At 46.7% G+C, this 14,513-nt stretch overlaps 1 protein-coding gene and 1 long non-coding RNA gene across 2 annotated transcripts in view; both read left to right on the top strand.

Annotated features, from left to right (window-relative positions):
- Positions 1 to 4,794: 4,794 nt before the first annotated feature.
- LOC117777329 (gamma-aminobutyric acid type B receptor subunit 2-like) lies at positions 4,795 to 12,598 on the top strand. The gene is made up of 20 exons (XM_034612029.1): positions 4,795 to 4,888; positions 5,281 to 5,642; positions 5,857 to 5,994; positions 6,169 to 6,339; positions 6,890 to 6,991; positions 7,123 to 7,188; positions 7,484 to 7,672; positions 7,745 to 7,987; positions 8,435 to 8,495; positions 8,641 to 8,721; positions 8,895 to 9,045; positions 9,108 to 9,240; positions 9,469 to 9,567; positions 9,646 to 9,762; positions 9,842 to 9,952; positions 10,030 to 10,257; positions 10,338 to 10,466; positions 10,720 to 10,801; positions 10,967 to 11,066; positions 11,300 to 12,598. The coding sequence occupies exons 2-20, from the start codon at positions 5,391 to 5,393 to the stop codon at positions 11,496 to 11,498; spliced, it is 2,652 nt and encodes an 883-aa protein (XP_034467920.1). The 5' UTR covers positions 4,795 to 4,888; positions 5,281 to 5,390; the 3' UTR covers positions 11,499 to 12,598.
- Positions 12,599 to 14,129: 1,531 nt separating this feature from the next.
- Positions 14,130 to 14,513, top strand: part of LOC117776912 — a 1,022-nt gene continuing 638 nt past the window's right edge. The window contains exons 1-2 of the long non-coding RNA XR_004616517.1: positions 14,130 to 14,297; positions 14,401 to 14,513. The exon at positions 14,401 to 14,513 is cut by the window's right edge and continues 533 nt beyond it. This is a non-coding gene — a long non-coding RNA (uncharacterized LOC117776912). The remainder of the gene's footprint in view (positions 14,298 to 14,400) is intronic.

The raw sequence follows: 14,513 nt of genomic DNA, 5'->3' as shown, positions 1-14,513 counted from the left end.
GAACATTGTGTAGTAGTGAACAGTCTGTAGTAGTGAACAGTCTGCAGTAGTGAACATTGTGTAGTAGTGAACAGTGTGTAGTAGTGAACAGTGTGTAGTAGTGAACAGTCTAGTAGTGAGCAGTGTGTAGTAGTGAACAGTCTGCAGTAGTGAACATTGTGTAGTAGTGAGCAGTCTGCAGTAGTGAACAGTCTGTAGTAGTGAACAGTGTGTAGTAGTGAACATTGTGTAGTAGTGAACAGTCTGTAGTAGTGAACAGTGTGTAGTAGTGAACAGTCTGCAGTAGTGAACATTGTGTAGTAGTGAACAGTCTGCAGTAGTGAACATTGTGTAGTAGTGAACATTGTGTAGTAGTGAACAGTCTGTAGTAGTGAACAGTCTGCAGTAGTGAACATTGTGTAGTAGTGAACAGTGTGTAGTAGTGAACAGTGTGTAGTAGTGAACAGTCTAGTAGTGAGCAGTGTGTAGTAGTGAACAGTCTGCAGTAGTGAACATTGTGTAGTAGTGAGCAGTCTGCAGTAGTGAACAGTCTGTAGTAGTGAACAGTGTGTAGTAGTGAACATTGTGTAGTAGTGAACAGTCTGTAGTAGTGAACAGTGTGTAGTAGTGAACAGTCTGCAGTAGTGAACATTGTGTAGTAGTGAACAGTGTGTAGTAGTGAACAGTCTGCAGTAGTGAACATTGTGTAGTAGTGAACAGTCTAGTAGTGAACAGTCTGCAGTAGTGAACATTGTGTAGTAGTGAACATTGTGTAGTAGTGAGCAGTGTGTAGTAGTGAACAGTCTGTAGTAGTGAGCAGTGTGTAGTAGTGAACAGTCTGTAGTAGTGAACAGTGTGTAGTAGTGAACAGTCTGCAGTAGTGAACATTGTGTAGTAGTGAACAGTCTAGTAGTGAACAGTCTGCAGTAGTGAACATTGTGTAGTAGTGAGCAGTGTGTAGTAGTGAACAGTCTGTAGTAGTGAGCAGTGTGTAGTAGTGAACAGTCTGTAGTAGTGAACAGTCTGCAGTAGTGAGCAGTCTGTAGTAGTGAACAGTGTGTAGTAGTGAACAGTCTGTAGTAGTGAACAGTCTGTAGTAGTGAACAGTGTGTAGTAGTGAACAGTGTGTAGTAGTGAACAGTCTGTAGTAGTGAACATTGTGTAGTAGTGAGCAGTCTGCAGTAGTGAGCAGTCTGTAGTAGTGAACAGTCTGTAGTAGTGAGCAGTCTGCAGTAGTGAGCAGTCTGTAGTAGTGAACAGTGTGTAGTAGTGAACAGTCTGTAGTAGTGAACAGTCTGTAGTAGTGAACAGTGTGTAGTAGTGAACAGTCTGTAGTAGTGAGCAGTCTGTAGTAGTGAACAGTGTGTAGTAGTAAACAGTCTGTAGTAGTGAACAGTCTGTAGTAGTGAACAGTCTGTAGTAGTGAACAGTGTGTAGTAGTGAACAGTGTGTAGTAGTGAACAGTCTGTGGTAGTGAACAGTCTGTGGTAGTGAACAGTCTGTAGTAGTGAACAGTCTGTAGTAGTGAACAGTCTGTAGTAGTGAGCAGTCTGTAGTAGTGAACAGTCTGTAGTAGTGAACTGTGTAGTAGTGAGCAGTCTGTAGTAGTGAGCAGTGTGTAGTAGTGAACAGTCTGTAGTAGTGAACAGTGTGTAGTAGTGAACAGTCTGTAGTAGTGAACAGTCTGCAGTAGTGAGCAGTCTGTAGTAGTGAACAGTCTGTAGTAGTGAACAGTGTGTAGTAGTGAGCAGTCTGTAGTAGTGAGCAGTCTGCAGTAGTGAACAGTCTGTAGTAGTGAGCAGTCTGTAGTAGTGAGCAGTCTGTAGTAGTGAACAGTCTGTAGTAGTGAGCAGTCTGCAGTAGTGAGCAGTCTGTAGTAGTGAGCAGTCTGTAGTAGTGAGCAGTGTGTAGTAGTGAGCAGTCTGTAGTAGTGAGCAGTCTGTAGTAGTGAACAGTCTGTAGTAGTGAGCAGTCTGCAGTAGTGAACAGTCTGTAGTAGTGAGCAGTCTGTAGTAGTGAACAGTCTGTAGTAGTGAACAGTCTGTAGTAGTGAGCAGTCTGTAGTAGTGAACAGTCTGTAGTAGTGAGCAGTCTGTAGTAGTGAACAGTCTGTAGTAGTGAACAGTCTGTAGTAGTGAGCAGTCTGTAGTAGTGAACAGTCTGTAGTAGTGAGCAGTCTGTAGTAGTGAACAGTAGTAGTGAACAGTCTGTAGTAGTGAACAGTCTAGTAGTGAACAGTCTGCAGTAGTGAACAGTGTGTAGTAGTGAACAGTCTGTAGTAGTGAACAGTCTGTAGTAGTGAACAGTGTGTAGTAGTGAACAGTCTAGTAGTGAACAGTCTGCAGTAGTGAACATTGTGTAGTAGTGAGCAGTGTGTAGTAGTGAACAGTCTGTAGTAGTGAACAGTCTGCAGTAGTGAACAGTGTGTAGTAGTGAACAGTCTAGTAGTGAACAGTCTGCAGTAGTGAACATTGTGTAGTAGTGAGCAGTGTGTAGTAGTGAACAGTCTGTAGTAGTGAGCAGTGTGTAGTAGTGAACAGTGTGTAGTAGTGAGCAGTGTGTAGTAGTGAACAGTCTGCAGTAGTGAACATTGTGTAGTAGTGAGCAGTCTGCAGTAGTGAACAGTCTGTAGTAGTGAACAGTGTGTAGTAGTGAACATTGTGTAGTAGTGAACAGTCTGTAGTAGTGAACAGTGTGTAGTAGTGAACAGTCTGCAGTAGTGAACATTGTGTAGTAGTGAACAGTCTGTAGTAGTGAACAGTCTGCAGTAGTGAACATTGTGTAGTAGTGAACAGTGTGTAGTAGTGAACAGTGTGTAGTAGTGAACAGTCTAGTAGTGAGCAGTGTGTAGTAGTGAACAGTCTGCAGTAGTGAACATTGTGTAGTAGTGAGCAGTCTGCAGTAGTGAACAGTCTGTAGTAGTGAACAGTGTGTAGTAGTGAACATTGTGTAGTAGTGAACAGTCTGTAGTAGTGAACAGTGTGTAGTAGTGAACAGTCTGCAGTAGTGAACATTGTGTAGTAGTGAACAGTCTGCAGTAGTGAACATTGTGTAGTAGTGAACATTGTGTAGTAGTGAACAGTCTGTAGTAGTGAACAGTCTGCAGTAGTGAACATTGTGTAGTAGTGAACAGTGTGTAGTAGTGAACAGTGTGTAGTAGTGAACAGTCTAGTAGTGAGCAGTGTGTAGTAGTGAACAGTCTGCAGTAGTGAACATTGTGTAGTAGTGAGCAGTCTGCAGTAGTGAACAGTCTGTAGTAGTGAACAGTGTGTAGTAGTGAACATTGTGTAGTAGTGAACAGTCTGTAGTAGTGAACAGTGTGTAGTAGTGAACAGTCTGCAGTAGTGAACATTGTGTAGTAGTGAACAGTGTGTAGTAGTGAACAGTCTGCAGTAGTGAACATTGTGTAGTAGTGAACAGTCTAGTAGTGAACAGTCTGCAGTAGTGAACATTGTGTAGTAGTGAACATTGTGTAGTAGTGAGCAGTGTGTAGTAGTGAACAGTCTGTAGTAGTGAGCAGTGTGTAGTAGTGAACAGTCTGTAGTAGTGAACAGTGTGTAGTAGTGAACAGTCTGCAGTAGTGAACATTGTGTAGTAGTGAACAGTCTAGTAGTGAACAGTCTGCAGTAGTGAACATTGTGTAGTAGTGAGCAGTGTGTAGTAGTGAACAGTCTGTAGTAGTGAGCAGTGTGTAGTAGTGAACAGTCTGTAGTAGTGAACAGTCTGCAGTAGTGAGCAGTCTGTAGTAGTGAACAGTGTGTAGTAGTGAACAGTCTGTAGTAGTGAACAGTCTGTAGTAGTGAACAGTGTGTAGTAGTGAACAGTGTGTAGTAGTGAACAGTCTGTAGTAGTGAACATTGTGTAGTAGTGAGCAGTCTGCAGTAGTGAGCAGTCTGTAGTAGTGAACAGTCTGTAGTAGTGAGCAGTCTGCAGTAGTGAGCAGTCTGTAGTAGTGAACAGTGTGTAGTAGTGAACAGTCTGTAGTAGTGAACAGTCTGTAGTAGTGAACAGTGTGTAGTAGTGAACAGTCTGTAGTAGTGAGCAGTCTGTAGTAGTGAACAGTGTGTAGTAGTAAACAGTCTGTAGTAGTGAACAGTCTGTAGTAGTGAACAGTGTGTAGTAGTGAACAGTGTGTAGTAGTGAACAGTCTGTGGTAGTGAACAGTCTGTGGTAGTGAACAGTCTGTAGTAGTGAACAGTCTGTAGTAGTGAACAGTCTGTAGTAGTGAGCAGTCTGTAGTAGTGAACAGTCTGTAGTAGTGAACTGTGTAGTAGTGAGCAGTCTGTAGTAGTGAGCAGTGTGTAGTAGTGAACAGTCTGTAGTAGTGAACAGTGTGTAGTAGTGAACAGTCTGTAGTAGTGAACAGTCTGCAGTAGTGAGCAGTCTGTAGTAGTGAACAGTCTGCAGTAGTGAACAGTGTGTAGTAGTGAGCAGTCTGTAGTAGTGAGCAGTCTGCAGTAGTGAACAGTCTGTAGTAGTGAGCAGTCTGTAGTAGTGAGCAGTCTGTAGTAGTGAACAGTCTGTAGTAGTGAACAGTCTGTAGTAGTGAGCAGTCTGCAGTAGTGAGCAGTCTGTAGTAGTGAGCAGTCTGTAGTAGTGAGCAGTGTGTAGTAGTGAGCAGTCTGTAGTAGTGAGCAGTCTGTAGTAGTGAACAGTCTGTAGTAGTGAGCAGTCTGCAGTAGTGAACAGTCTGTAGTAGTGAGCAGTCTGTAGTAGTGAACAGTCTGTAGTAGTGAACAGTCTGTAGTAGTGAACAGTCTGTAGTAGTGAGCAGTCTGTAGTAGTGAACAGTCTGTAGTAGTGAGCAGTCTGTAGTAGTGAACAGTCTGTAGTAGTGAACAGTCTGTAGTAGTGAGCAGTCTGTAGTAGTGAACAGTCTGTAGTAGTGAACAGTCTGTAGTAGTGAGCAGTCTGTAGTAGTGAACAGTCTGTAGTAGTGAACAGTCTGTAGTAGTGAGCAGTCTGTAGTAGTGAACAGTCTGTAGTAGTGAGCAGTCTGCAGTAGTGAACAGTCTGTAGTAGTGAGCAGTCTGTAGTAGTGAACAGTCTGTAGTAGTGAGCAGTCTGCAGTAGTGAGCAGTCTGTAGTAGTGAGCAGTCTGTAGTAGTGAACAGTCTGTAGTAGTGAGCAGTCTGCAGTAGTGAGCAGTCTGTAGTAGTGAGCAGTCTGCAGTAGTGAGCAGTCTGTAGTAGTGAGCAGTCTGTAGTAGTGAGCAGTCTGCAGTAGTGAGCAGTCTGTAGTAGTGAGCAGTCTGTAGTAGTGAACAGTCTGCAGTAGTGAGCAGTCTGTAGTAGTGAGCAGTCTGTGCTGAGGATCTGGTGGCACCTTGATCTCTTTATCTCCTCAGTGAGTCTCAGCTGAGCACGTGAGGATTAGTTTCTCTGCAGCAGGAGGATCAGATCAGTGGAACAATGGTGAACGATGGACGCTCGGAGCTGCTGCTCCTGCTGCTGCTGGTCTGCCGGCTGACGGTCGGCCCGGTGCTGGCTCAGGTCCGCCACCCTCTTCCTGTACTCTGGATGATGCCGGTCAGCTCCGGGCAGGGGGGGGTGAACCTGACGGCCGGACTGGGTGCAGCCGTCACCTTGGCTCTGCAGGACCTGAAGAAACAACCACCACCGCTGGGAAACTATGATCTTCAGCTCCAGCTGCTGGACTCACAGGTGGGTCTCAGACCTGTGGACTCACTGACGGACACTTAACTGTCACAAGGTCCCTAACAACAGATATTCACCATCTTATCCTATATTATAAAACATGTCCCATCAGCTTACATGGAAGAGGCGGGGTTTATGACCTGTATTGCAGCCAGCCACCAGGGGGTGAAATAGATTTTGTCATGTCATCCATCTGTTGTGTTTTTGTCATGTTCTGCAGTGCGATCCTGCGAAATCGCTTAAAGCTTTGTTCGACGCAATGTGGGCGGGGCCAAAGTACCTGATGGTGTTTGGAGGGGTGTGTCCAGGGGTGACGTCACTGATCGCTCGCTCGCTGCCTGCTCTCAACCTGGTGCAGGTACATTTACACCTCTGGCTTCTACAAAAATACACCAGTCACTGTGATTCACTAGACTTTGTAAATGTTTTACGAGGACGTGAATGTTGCTCACGTTTGTTGTTCATGTGAAAACTCTGCATCAGCTGCTGTTGTTGTCTTGACGACAGTGTTCTGTGTCCTCGGACGCTCCAGGTGTCGTTTGCGGCGGCGTCCCCCAGCCTGGCCAACAGGAAGTGGTACGGGAACTTGTTCAGCACGATGCCGTCAGACCGAGCTGTGAACCAGGCCACGGTCAAACTGCTGCAGCGCCACCACTGGACCAGAGTCGGCATCGTCACGCAGGAAACAACCAGACTCTCACAGGTGATGATGATGGTGACCTCCTGACCTTTCATCTGACATCATCAGGTCACTACTCCTGGACCATTATGACCCTTTACAAAAGACTAATTGTTGTTAGACCCATACTTTGTAATTAAATCACCGTATTAAGACTCCATCACATTCAATAATTACATATAAAATCCAACACCTCAGGGTGAATCTGCAGCTACAGTCACACACTGATGAAAACACAAAGTTTCTTCTGCTCACCAAGAGGCCACGTGCACACTCACCTGTGCTCCATCAGCCTCTGCTGAGGTGCTCTCCCCTGGATTTGCCAAATTAAGCCTGAGTCCTAGTGCCCCCCCCCCACATGAGGAACCGCCCACCTTTGATCAGATGATTCTTTTTCACATGTATGTAAATGTCCTGACATCGAGCCTGCAAGGTCCAAGATGGTTTGAAACACTAGGTGGCGTAATGAGTCAACACATAAAAAGCAACATGTCTGATCAGTCACATTTAGGTTTCAGCTCTGTGAAGAATCTGTGAAATGATTCAATATTCGTCCACACTGATAAAACTCCAGATGAAGAAGGATCTGATGCGACAGCTGCTGAAGGTCGAAGTTCAGCCTGTTTCCACGGAGACCGTCTCTGAGGACGTCTGCAGCAGCCTGAAGAGACTGAAGGTGCGTCAGTAGGAAACATCTCATTCGAGTCACGTGAACAAACTACTCGTGTTGTTCAGTGAAGATTTAACTGATGAAAATGCATGTGACAGATTCAGGACTGAAATATTTGCTAATGTCGTTTTTTGCAGGATCTTGACGTTCGGATCATCATCGCTCAGTTTGAAGAAGATTCTGTGTCTGAGGTTTTCTGCTGTGTGAGTTCAGACGTCACAATGGGTTTCATCAGCTGTCTGATAGCTGGAAGCATTACACACAAACTAGTGGAAGGATCATGAGAGAAGAACTCATTCAAGTTTGGTTCTGATTCAGGGTTTGTTTTTCTCTTTCTTTAACATTGTGAGATTTGATGCTTTCCAACATTCTCACTAATTTCTCAGAGAAAACTCGGACATGATTAGAGGACTGATGTTAATGAGTGTGTGTGCATCTTGATTGGATTTGACTTGGAGGAGCTATGAGTCCAGTGGTTTGTTTCTCTGTGACCTTCAGGCGTACAGGCTGAACCTGTTTGGGTCTCGTTACCAGTGGATGGTTGTTGATGGAGGAACCGGCGGGTGGAGGCTGGGGGGGCACGTCTCTGGCTGTACGACCACCAGCGTCCTGACGGCTGCAGACGGATCCATCAGGCTGCAGATCAGACCGCTCAGCGACACCAACACACCCGGAGTCTCTGGACGGGTCAGGAAGTAAAGATGAAAAGATGGAGCACTTTGATTGGACCGTGTTGTAACCGTGACCTTTGTCCCGCAGACGGCTCAGAACTACCAGGACGCCTACCTCCAACAGCTGATCCAGGAGGGGGCCCCGCTCAGCGCCCTCCATGCCTTTGCCTACGACACCGTGTGGGTGGCTGCCTCCGCTCTGGCTCAGGTGATGGAGGCCGTGAAGCACCGAGAGAAGTACAGCGCCAAGAGGAACGTGACGGTCAGCGAGGACGAGGTGCAGAAGATGCTGCTGGAGGCCGTGAAGAAAACACAGTTTGAAGGCGTCACGGTGAGAAACTGTGACCTTCTGACCCCTGAAGGGAAAATATACAGATATATTCAGAGAGAAAACATCACCTGTGTGGTCGTGTTACTGTAACCAATCCTATACTAATACTGTCAGTACTCGTCTTGTTACTAGTACTCAGTACTGGTACTTTGACCAGTGCTAGTACCAAGCCAGCACTAGTACTAGTAATGATGCTATCGATATTTGTACTGCACACTGGTACCAATACCGGTACTAATACAGTGAATGTTACTTATGATTCTGCATAACTACTTTAACCTGTACTAGTCGAGATACTGTAACTGGTACTGGTACCAGTACTGCAGGTTTGTACTTTAACTGGTACTTTTGAAATGTATATACAGTAGATTTATATAAATTAGATGTTTGACATGTAGATGTGTAGATTGACACGGCTCATGTGTGACAGTCATGCTTTTTTTTCAGGGACCAGTTTTCTTCAGAAACGGAGAAAGACCGACGAGCATCGAACTGATTCAGTTCCAAGGTGATGAAACATGTTCCTGCTCAGTAACGACTGACATCATCATATTCAGCTCATGTACAGTGTGTGTGTGTGTGTGTGTGTGTGTGTGTGTGTGTGTGTGTGTGTGTGTGTGTGTGTGTGTGTGTGTGTGTGTGTGTGTGAGCAGGCAGCAGTGGTGTGTTGGTGGGTGAGTTCAGTTCAGAAACACAACAGCTCCGACTGAGGAACCACCTTCTGAAGTTTAAAGGTCAGAAAGTAATTTTATTTTGAAAGCTGCTTTCTCGCTGTTTTACCTTATTTTAAGTTACATTTTTTGAGTTTCTAGATTTTATTTCCAGTCTTTCTTTCATTAGAATGAATAAAATGAAAACAAATAAATGTTTTCACAGAAATGAGGTGAATGTTCTTGGTGTCCTGCAGGTGGAGGACCAGCCAGAGATCAGACCCTGGTGCGTCCGCAGCGTCGTCACGTGAAGCTTCTTCAGTACAGCATCGTTTCCTCGGCTGCAGCTGTGACCATCATCATCGCTCTGATGCTCCTCTGCTTCATCATCTTCCACCGCAAACACTGGTACGTCTGTACGTTCACATCTGTGTCGCCTGTCGCACGCTGAGCTGTGACTCCTCCTTCAGGCTGCTGAGGTCCGGCAGCGTGTCCCAGGACCAGCTGCTCCTGCTGGGCGTCCTCCTCTCCTCCTCCTCAGTCCTGGTCTCTGGTGTGGACGGAGCCTCGGTGTCTGACGGGACGTTTGAGATTCTCTGTTCTGTGAGTTTGAAGAATGAAAAGTACTCTCACGTACACACGGGTTTATAAACATCGCTCGTCCTTCTCAGGGAAAATGAATCCCAGTGGGTCAGTGAGATGATGATTTGTTGCCGTGGTGACGACTGTTCACAGTCCTCAGGTCAGATCTCAGCAGGAGACTGACGTTGTCAAGATGAATTTAAAGATCTACGCAGGAAACCTTCAGTGTTCTTCCTGTTGCTGCTGCAGGCTGGTGTGTGGACTCTGTGTGTGGGTCACACTGTGTCCTTCACCGTGCTCCTCATCAGAACATGGACTCTTTATTCTCTCTGCACAGTCAAGCTGAAGGTACGACTCATCTTCTTCAACTGCTCAAACCCAATGTTGTGAGAAAAGTCTCATTCTGTCCTGTGGCGTCATCGACAGCAGCGGAGTCGCAGCAGCCGCCTCCTGCTCTGGATGCTCCTGATGGACGTGTTGGTTTTAACCTCCTGGCAGATCCTGGACCCGCTCAGACGGGTGGTGCTGCAGCATCACGTAGAGGTGACCACGCTTCTCATCATAAACACCATGTGTTTTTATCACACTGGCAGAAATGAATACGAACTCTATTTGTCTGCAGACGGACCCGTCGGACCAGGACGTCCTGGTTCAGCCGTTCTCTGAACACTGCGGCTGCAGCCACATGGAGCTGTGGCTAACTGCTGTTTACGGATACAGAGGCCCCCTGCTGGTCAGTGATGACTTTACAGTTGTGGGTTTGGTGTCTTTAAATAAAATAATAAAATAAAACCTTGTTTCTTTCCTCAGGGTCTGGGATGTTTCCTGGCCTGGAACATCAGGTCGGTGCAGACGGACCATCCAGCTGTCAGCGGTCAACGTCTGGCGCTGAGCATGTTTGCAGTGACGGTGTTCAGTGGGTCAGGAGTGTTGGGGTCACTGCTGACGTCCCACAATCCTCCTCTTCAGTTCTGTCTGAGCAGCGTGCTCATCCTCTGCTGTAACATCTGCATCCTGATTGGCCTGTTTGGACCGACGGTCAGCGGCTCGGCCTTGACGTTCATTTTCAAACACTGAGAACTCCCTGACTGACGAGAGGGTTTTTAATGTGTCTGCAGATTTTACACGTGAGGCTGAACAGCAGCAAACTGCAGCCGCCGTGTGAGCTGCAGGTGGAGGCAGCAGAGGAGGAAGACGAGGAGCAGCTGAGCAGGTTGAACCGACAGCTGAAGAGTCGAACGTCACAGGTGAGGAAACGTCAGAGGAACCTTCAGGACTGATTCTGTTCAGGTGCTCAGGTCGAGCACCAGAGACAATCGCTTCAGATTCAACTCTGTCATTACATTTTATATCCAAACCGTCAAAGGTCAACTTCACTGTGAAATATGGTCAAAACACTTGTGATCATCATTTGATGCCACGAGGAGCAGAAGTTGCATCCTGGAACATGAAAGCTCCACTTTCTTCACTGTTCTTCCTCGTTTGTCGTCTCCTCTGCAGCTCGATGCAGAAATAGAAACCATCACCATGCAGCTGTCGTCAGAGTCCGAGATCCTCCACCATGTGCCGAGATCAGACCACGGTAACCACAAACACGACAAAACTACACAACGGATGAAAGCTGCAGCTGAATATTAAATATTACAGACGTGTGGAGCTGGTGCAGCCGCTCCTCCTCCTCCTCCTCCTCCTCCTCAGTGGATGTTTTTCTCCTTCATGTCTTAACTGTTTGTTCTTCCTCCTGCAGCTGAGCTCAGATCTGTGAGCTGGAATAATGAAGCTCGTGCTGACGACAGAAACCCGGAGAAGAAGCTGTCGAGTCCAGAGGACGTCAACGCTCCTGAGCTGTGAGTTCAGAGCAGATGTGGTCCCCTGATTAGTCTGATGATGTCACAACACCAACCACAGAGCTGATGGTTTGGTATGAGAGCCGCTCGCTCTGTGTTCTGAGGTGGACACACGACCTCTGGTGTCCTTTGTGTTTGTTGGCTGAAGAGTTCGATTCTGTGGGAGACGATGAGACGATGAGACGATGAGACGATGACGCGAGCACTTTCTATTTGTGTCTGATTTCTCTCAGCGTCCAGCGGCGTCTGTCCGTGCAGCTCCCGATCCTCCATCACTCCTACCTGCCCGTCATCGGCGGCGTGCCCTCCAGCAGCTCCAGTCTGTTCGGCAGCCGGGAGGCCTTCGTTCACCACGACGCCATCGTGACCACGATAACATCCTGTCCACCTGGCGGCCATGTTACTGCTGAACCAATCAGACGACAGCAGTGACCTGAAGCTGCAGACTGAGAACTCAAGACATTTTATATTTATTATTATACATGACTCATCGGTCTGATGTTCTCATTGGTCTGATGATCTCATTGGTCTGATGTTCTCATTGGTCTGATGATCTCATTGGTCTGATGTCCTCATTGGTCTGATGTTCTCATTGGTCTGATGATCTCATTGGTCTGATGTTCTCATTGGTCTGATGTTCTCATCGGTCTGATGATCTCATTGGTCTGATGATCTCATTGGTCTGATGTTCTCATTGGTCTGATGTTCTCATTGGTCTGATGATCTCATTGGTCTGATGATCTCATTGGTCTGATGTCCTCATTGGTCTGATGATCTCATTGGTCTGATGATCTCATTGGTCTGATGATCTCATTGGTCTGATGTTCTGATCGGTCTGATGTTCTCATTGGTCTGATGTTCTCATTGGTCTGATGATCTCATTGGTCTGATGTTCTCATTGGTCTGATGTCCTCATTGGTCTGATGTTCTCATTGGTCTGATGTCCTCATTGGTCTGATGTCCTCATTGGTCTGATGATCTCATTGGTCTGATGTCCTCATTGGTCTGATGATCTCATTGGTCTGATGTTCTCATTGGTCTGATGTCCTCATTGGTCTGATGTCCTCATTGGTCTTGTTTCTTCTTCCTGTTTGCTCCGTGTGTTGGTTTCTCTGTTTCCTCTCATCACGATCGTTTGTGCACGAGAACAAACGGCTGCTTGAAGCTGTGTAATCGGTTGTGATGACGCCTGCAGAGATTATGTCACCACACTGGACGATTCATCCACTCGTTACACAGAGATTATGCAATTCAGCCGAATGTTTGTCCACTTGGATCAGAGACAAACTCATTTTGTGTTTGAATCTAAAACAGGTTTTCATCAACTGGAGGTGAATCTGTTTTTACTGAACTTGTACAAAACTATTCTCTCACAAACAAAGTTACTCCTGCAGAGGTCACAGTCCCACTGAGACACTGAGACAGAGTGAGACAGACTGAGACAGACTGAGACAGAGTGAGACACACTGAGACAGAGTGAGACACACTGAGACACTGAGACACACTGAGACACACTGAGACAGAGTGAGACACACTGAGACACTGAGACACACTGAGACAGACTGAGACAGAGTGAGACAGAGTGAGACACACTGAGACAGAGTGAGACACACTGAGACACACTGAGACAGAGTGAGACAGACTGAGACAGAGTGAGACACACTGAGACAGAGTGAGACACACTGAGACACACTGAGACAGAGTGAGACAGACTGAGACACACTGAGACAGAGTGAGACAGACTGAGACAGAGTGAGACACACTGAGACAGAGTGAGACACACTGAGACACACTGAGACAGAGTGAGACAGAGTGAGACACACTGAGACACACTGAGACACACTGAGACAGAGTGAGACAGAGTGAGACACACTGAGACACACTGAGACAGAGTGAGACACACTGAGACAGACTGAGACACACTGAGACACACTGAGACAGAGTGAGACAGACTGAGACACACTGAGACAGAGTGAGACACACTGAGACAGACTGAGACTGACTGAGACAGACTGAGACACACTGAGACACACTGAGACAGAGTGAGACAGACTGAGACAGACTGAGACACACTGAGACAGAGTGAGACAGAGTGAGACAGACTGAGACACACTAAGACAGAGTGAGACACACTGAGACACACTGAGACACACAGACAGACTGAGACACACTGAGACAGACTGAGACAGAGTGAGACACACTGAGACAGAGTGAGACAGAGTGAGACACACTGAGACACACTGAGACAGAGTGAGACACACTGAGACAGACTGAGACAGACTGAGACAGAGTGAGACACACTGAGACAGACTGAGACACACTGAGACAGACTGAGACCAACTGAGACACACTGAGACAGACTGAGACAGAGTGAGACACACTGAGACAGAGTGAGACAGAGTGAGACACACTGAGACACACTGAGACAGAGTGAGACACACTGAGACAGACTGAGACACACTGAGACAGACTGAGACACACTGAGACAGAGTGAGACAGAGTGAGACAGAGTGAGACAGACTGAGACAGAGTGAGACACACTGAGACACACTGAGACAGAGTGAGACACACTGAGACACACTGAGACACACAGACAGACTGAGACACACTGAGACAGACTGAGACAGAGTGAGACACACTGAGACAGAGTGAGACAGAGTGAGACACACTGAGACACACTGAGACAGAGTGAGACACACTGAGACAGACTGAGACACACTGAGACACACTGAGACAGACTGAGACACAGGAAAACATCTGTATCTTTAAACGTTCCACGTCTTCACCAGCTGCTCTGAACACACGATTCTTCGGGGGGGAAGGACACGTTTGTCGGCTGCATTTGAAGGAGACTTTCAAATGCAGCCTCTGAAGGACGCAGCCTCTGAAGGACGCAGCCTCTGAAGGACGCAGCCTCTGAAGGACGCAGCCCTGAGACGCAGCTTTAGTCAGTACTCACAGAGGAGGCAGCAGAGCGCCCCCTGTGTGCTGCTGCAGGAATCAGGACCAGTCCTGGAGACGTCATGGTGGAGTCAGGAGAACCAGCAGGAACCAGTCGTCTCTGCCCCGCCCACCTAAGATCTGATAGGTCACAGCTTCACCCTGATTGACACTGACTGACACCTGTCTAACCAATAATCAAAGAGAAAACCACCTGAAGCGTCTCATTGAAAGAAGAAGAAGAAAATAAACGGAATTTAATAAAAACAAACTGTTGATGGTGAAGAATTCGTTTACCAGGAAATCCAGAAACGCTTCGTTCATCTTCTCTAACAGAACTCGTTAAGGACACAGGAAGTCGAGTACATGATGAACACTGCTGCTAACAGATTAGCATGCTAGCAGATGGGTAACGTGATGTAGGAAACAAAGATGAGACAGGAAATATCAAGATTTTCTCAGATTTATTATAAAACTACAATTAAAAACAAAATATTCACTTATTAT

This window comes from Hippoglossus hippoglossus, chromosome 16 (assembly GCF_009819705.1).
Source record: "Hippoglossus hippoglossus isolate fHipHip1 chromosome 16, fHipHip1.pri, whole genome shotgun sequence".
Taxonomy (NCBI): domain Eukaryota; kingdom Metazoa; phylum Chordata; class Actinopteri; order Pleuronectiformes; family Pleuronectidae; genus Hippoglossus; species Hippoglossus hippoglossus.
Note: the sequence above shows the minus strand (reverse complement) of the source record. Positions and strands in the feature narration are given on the sequence as shown.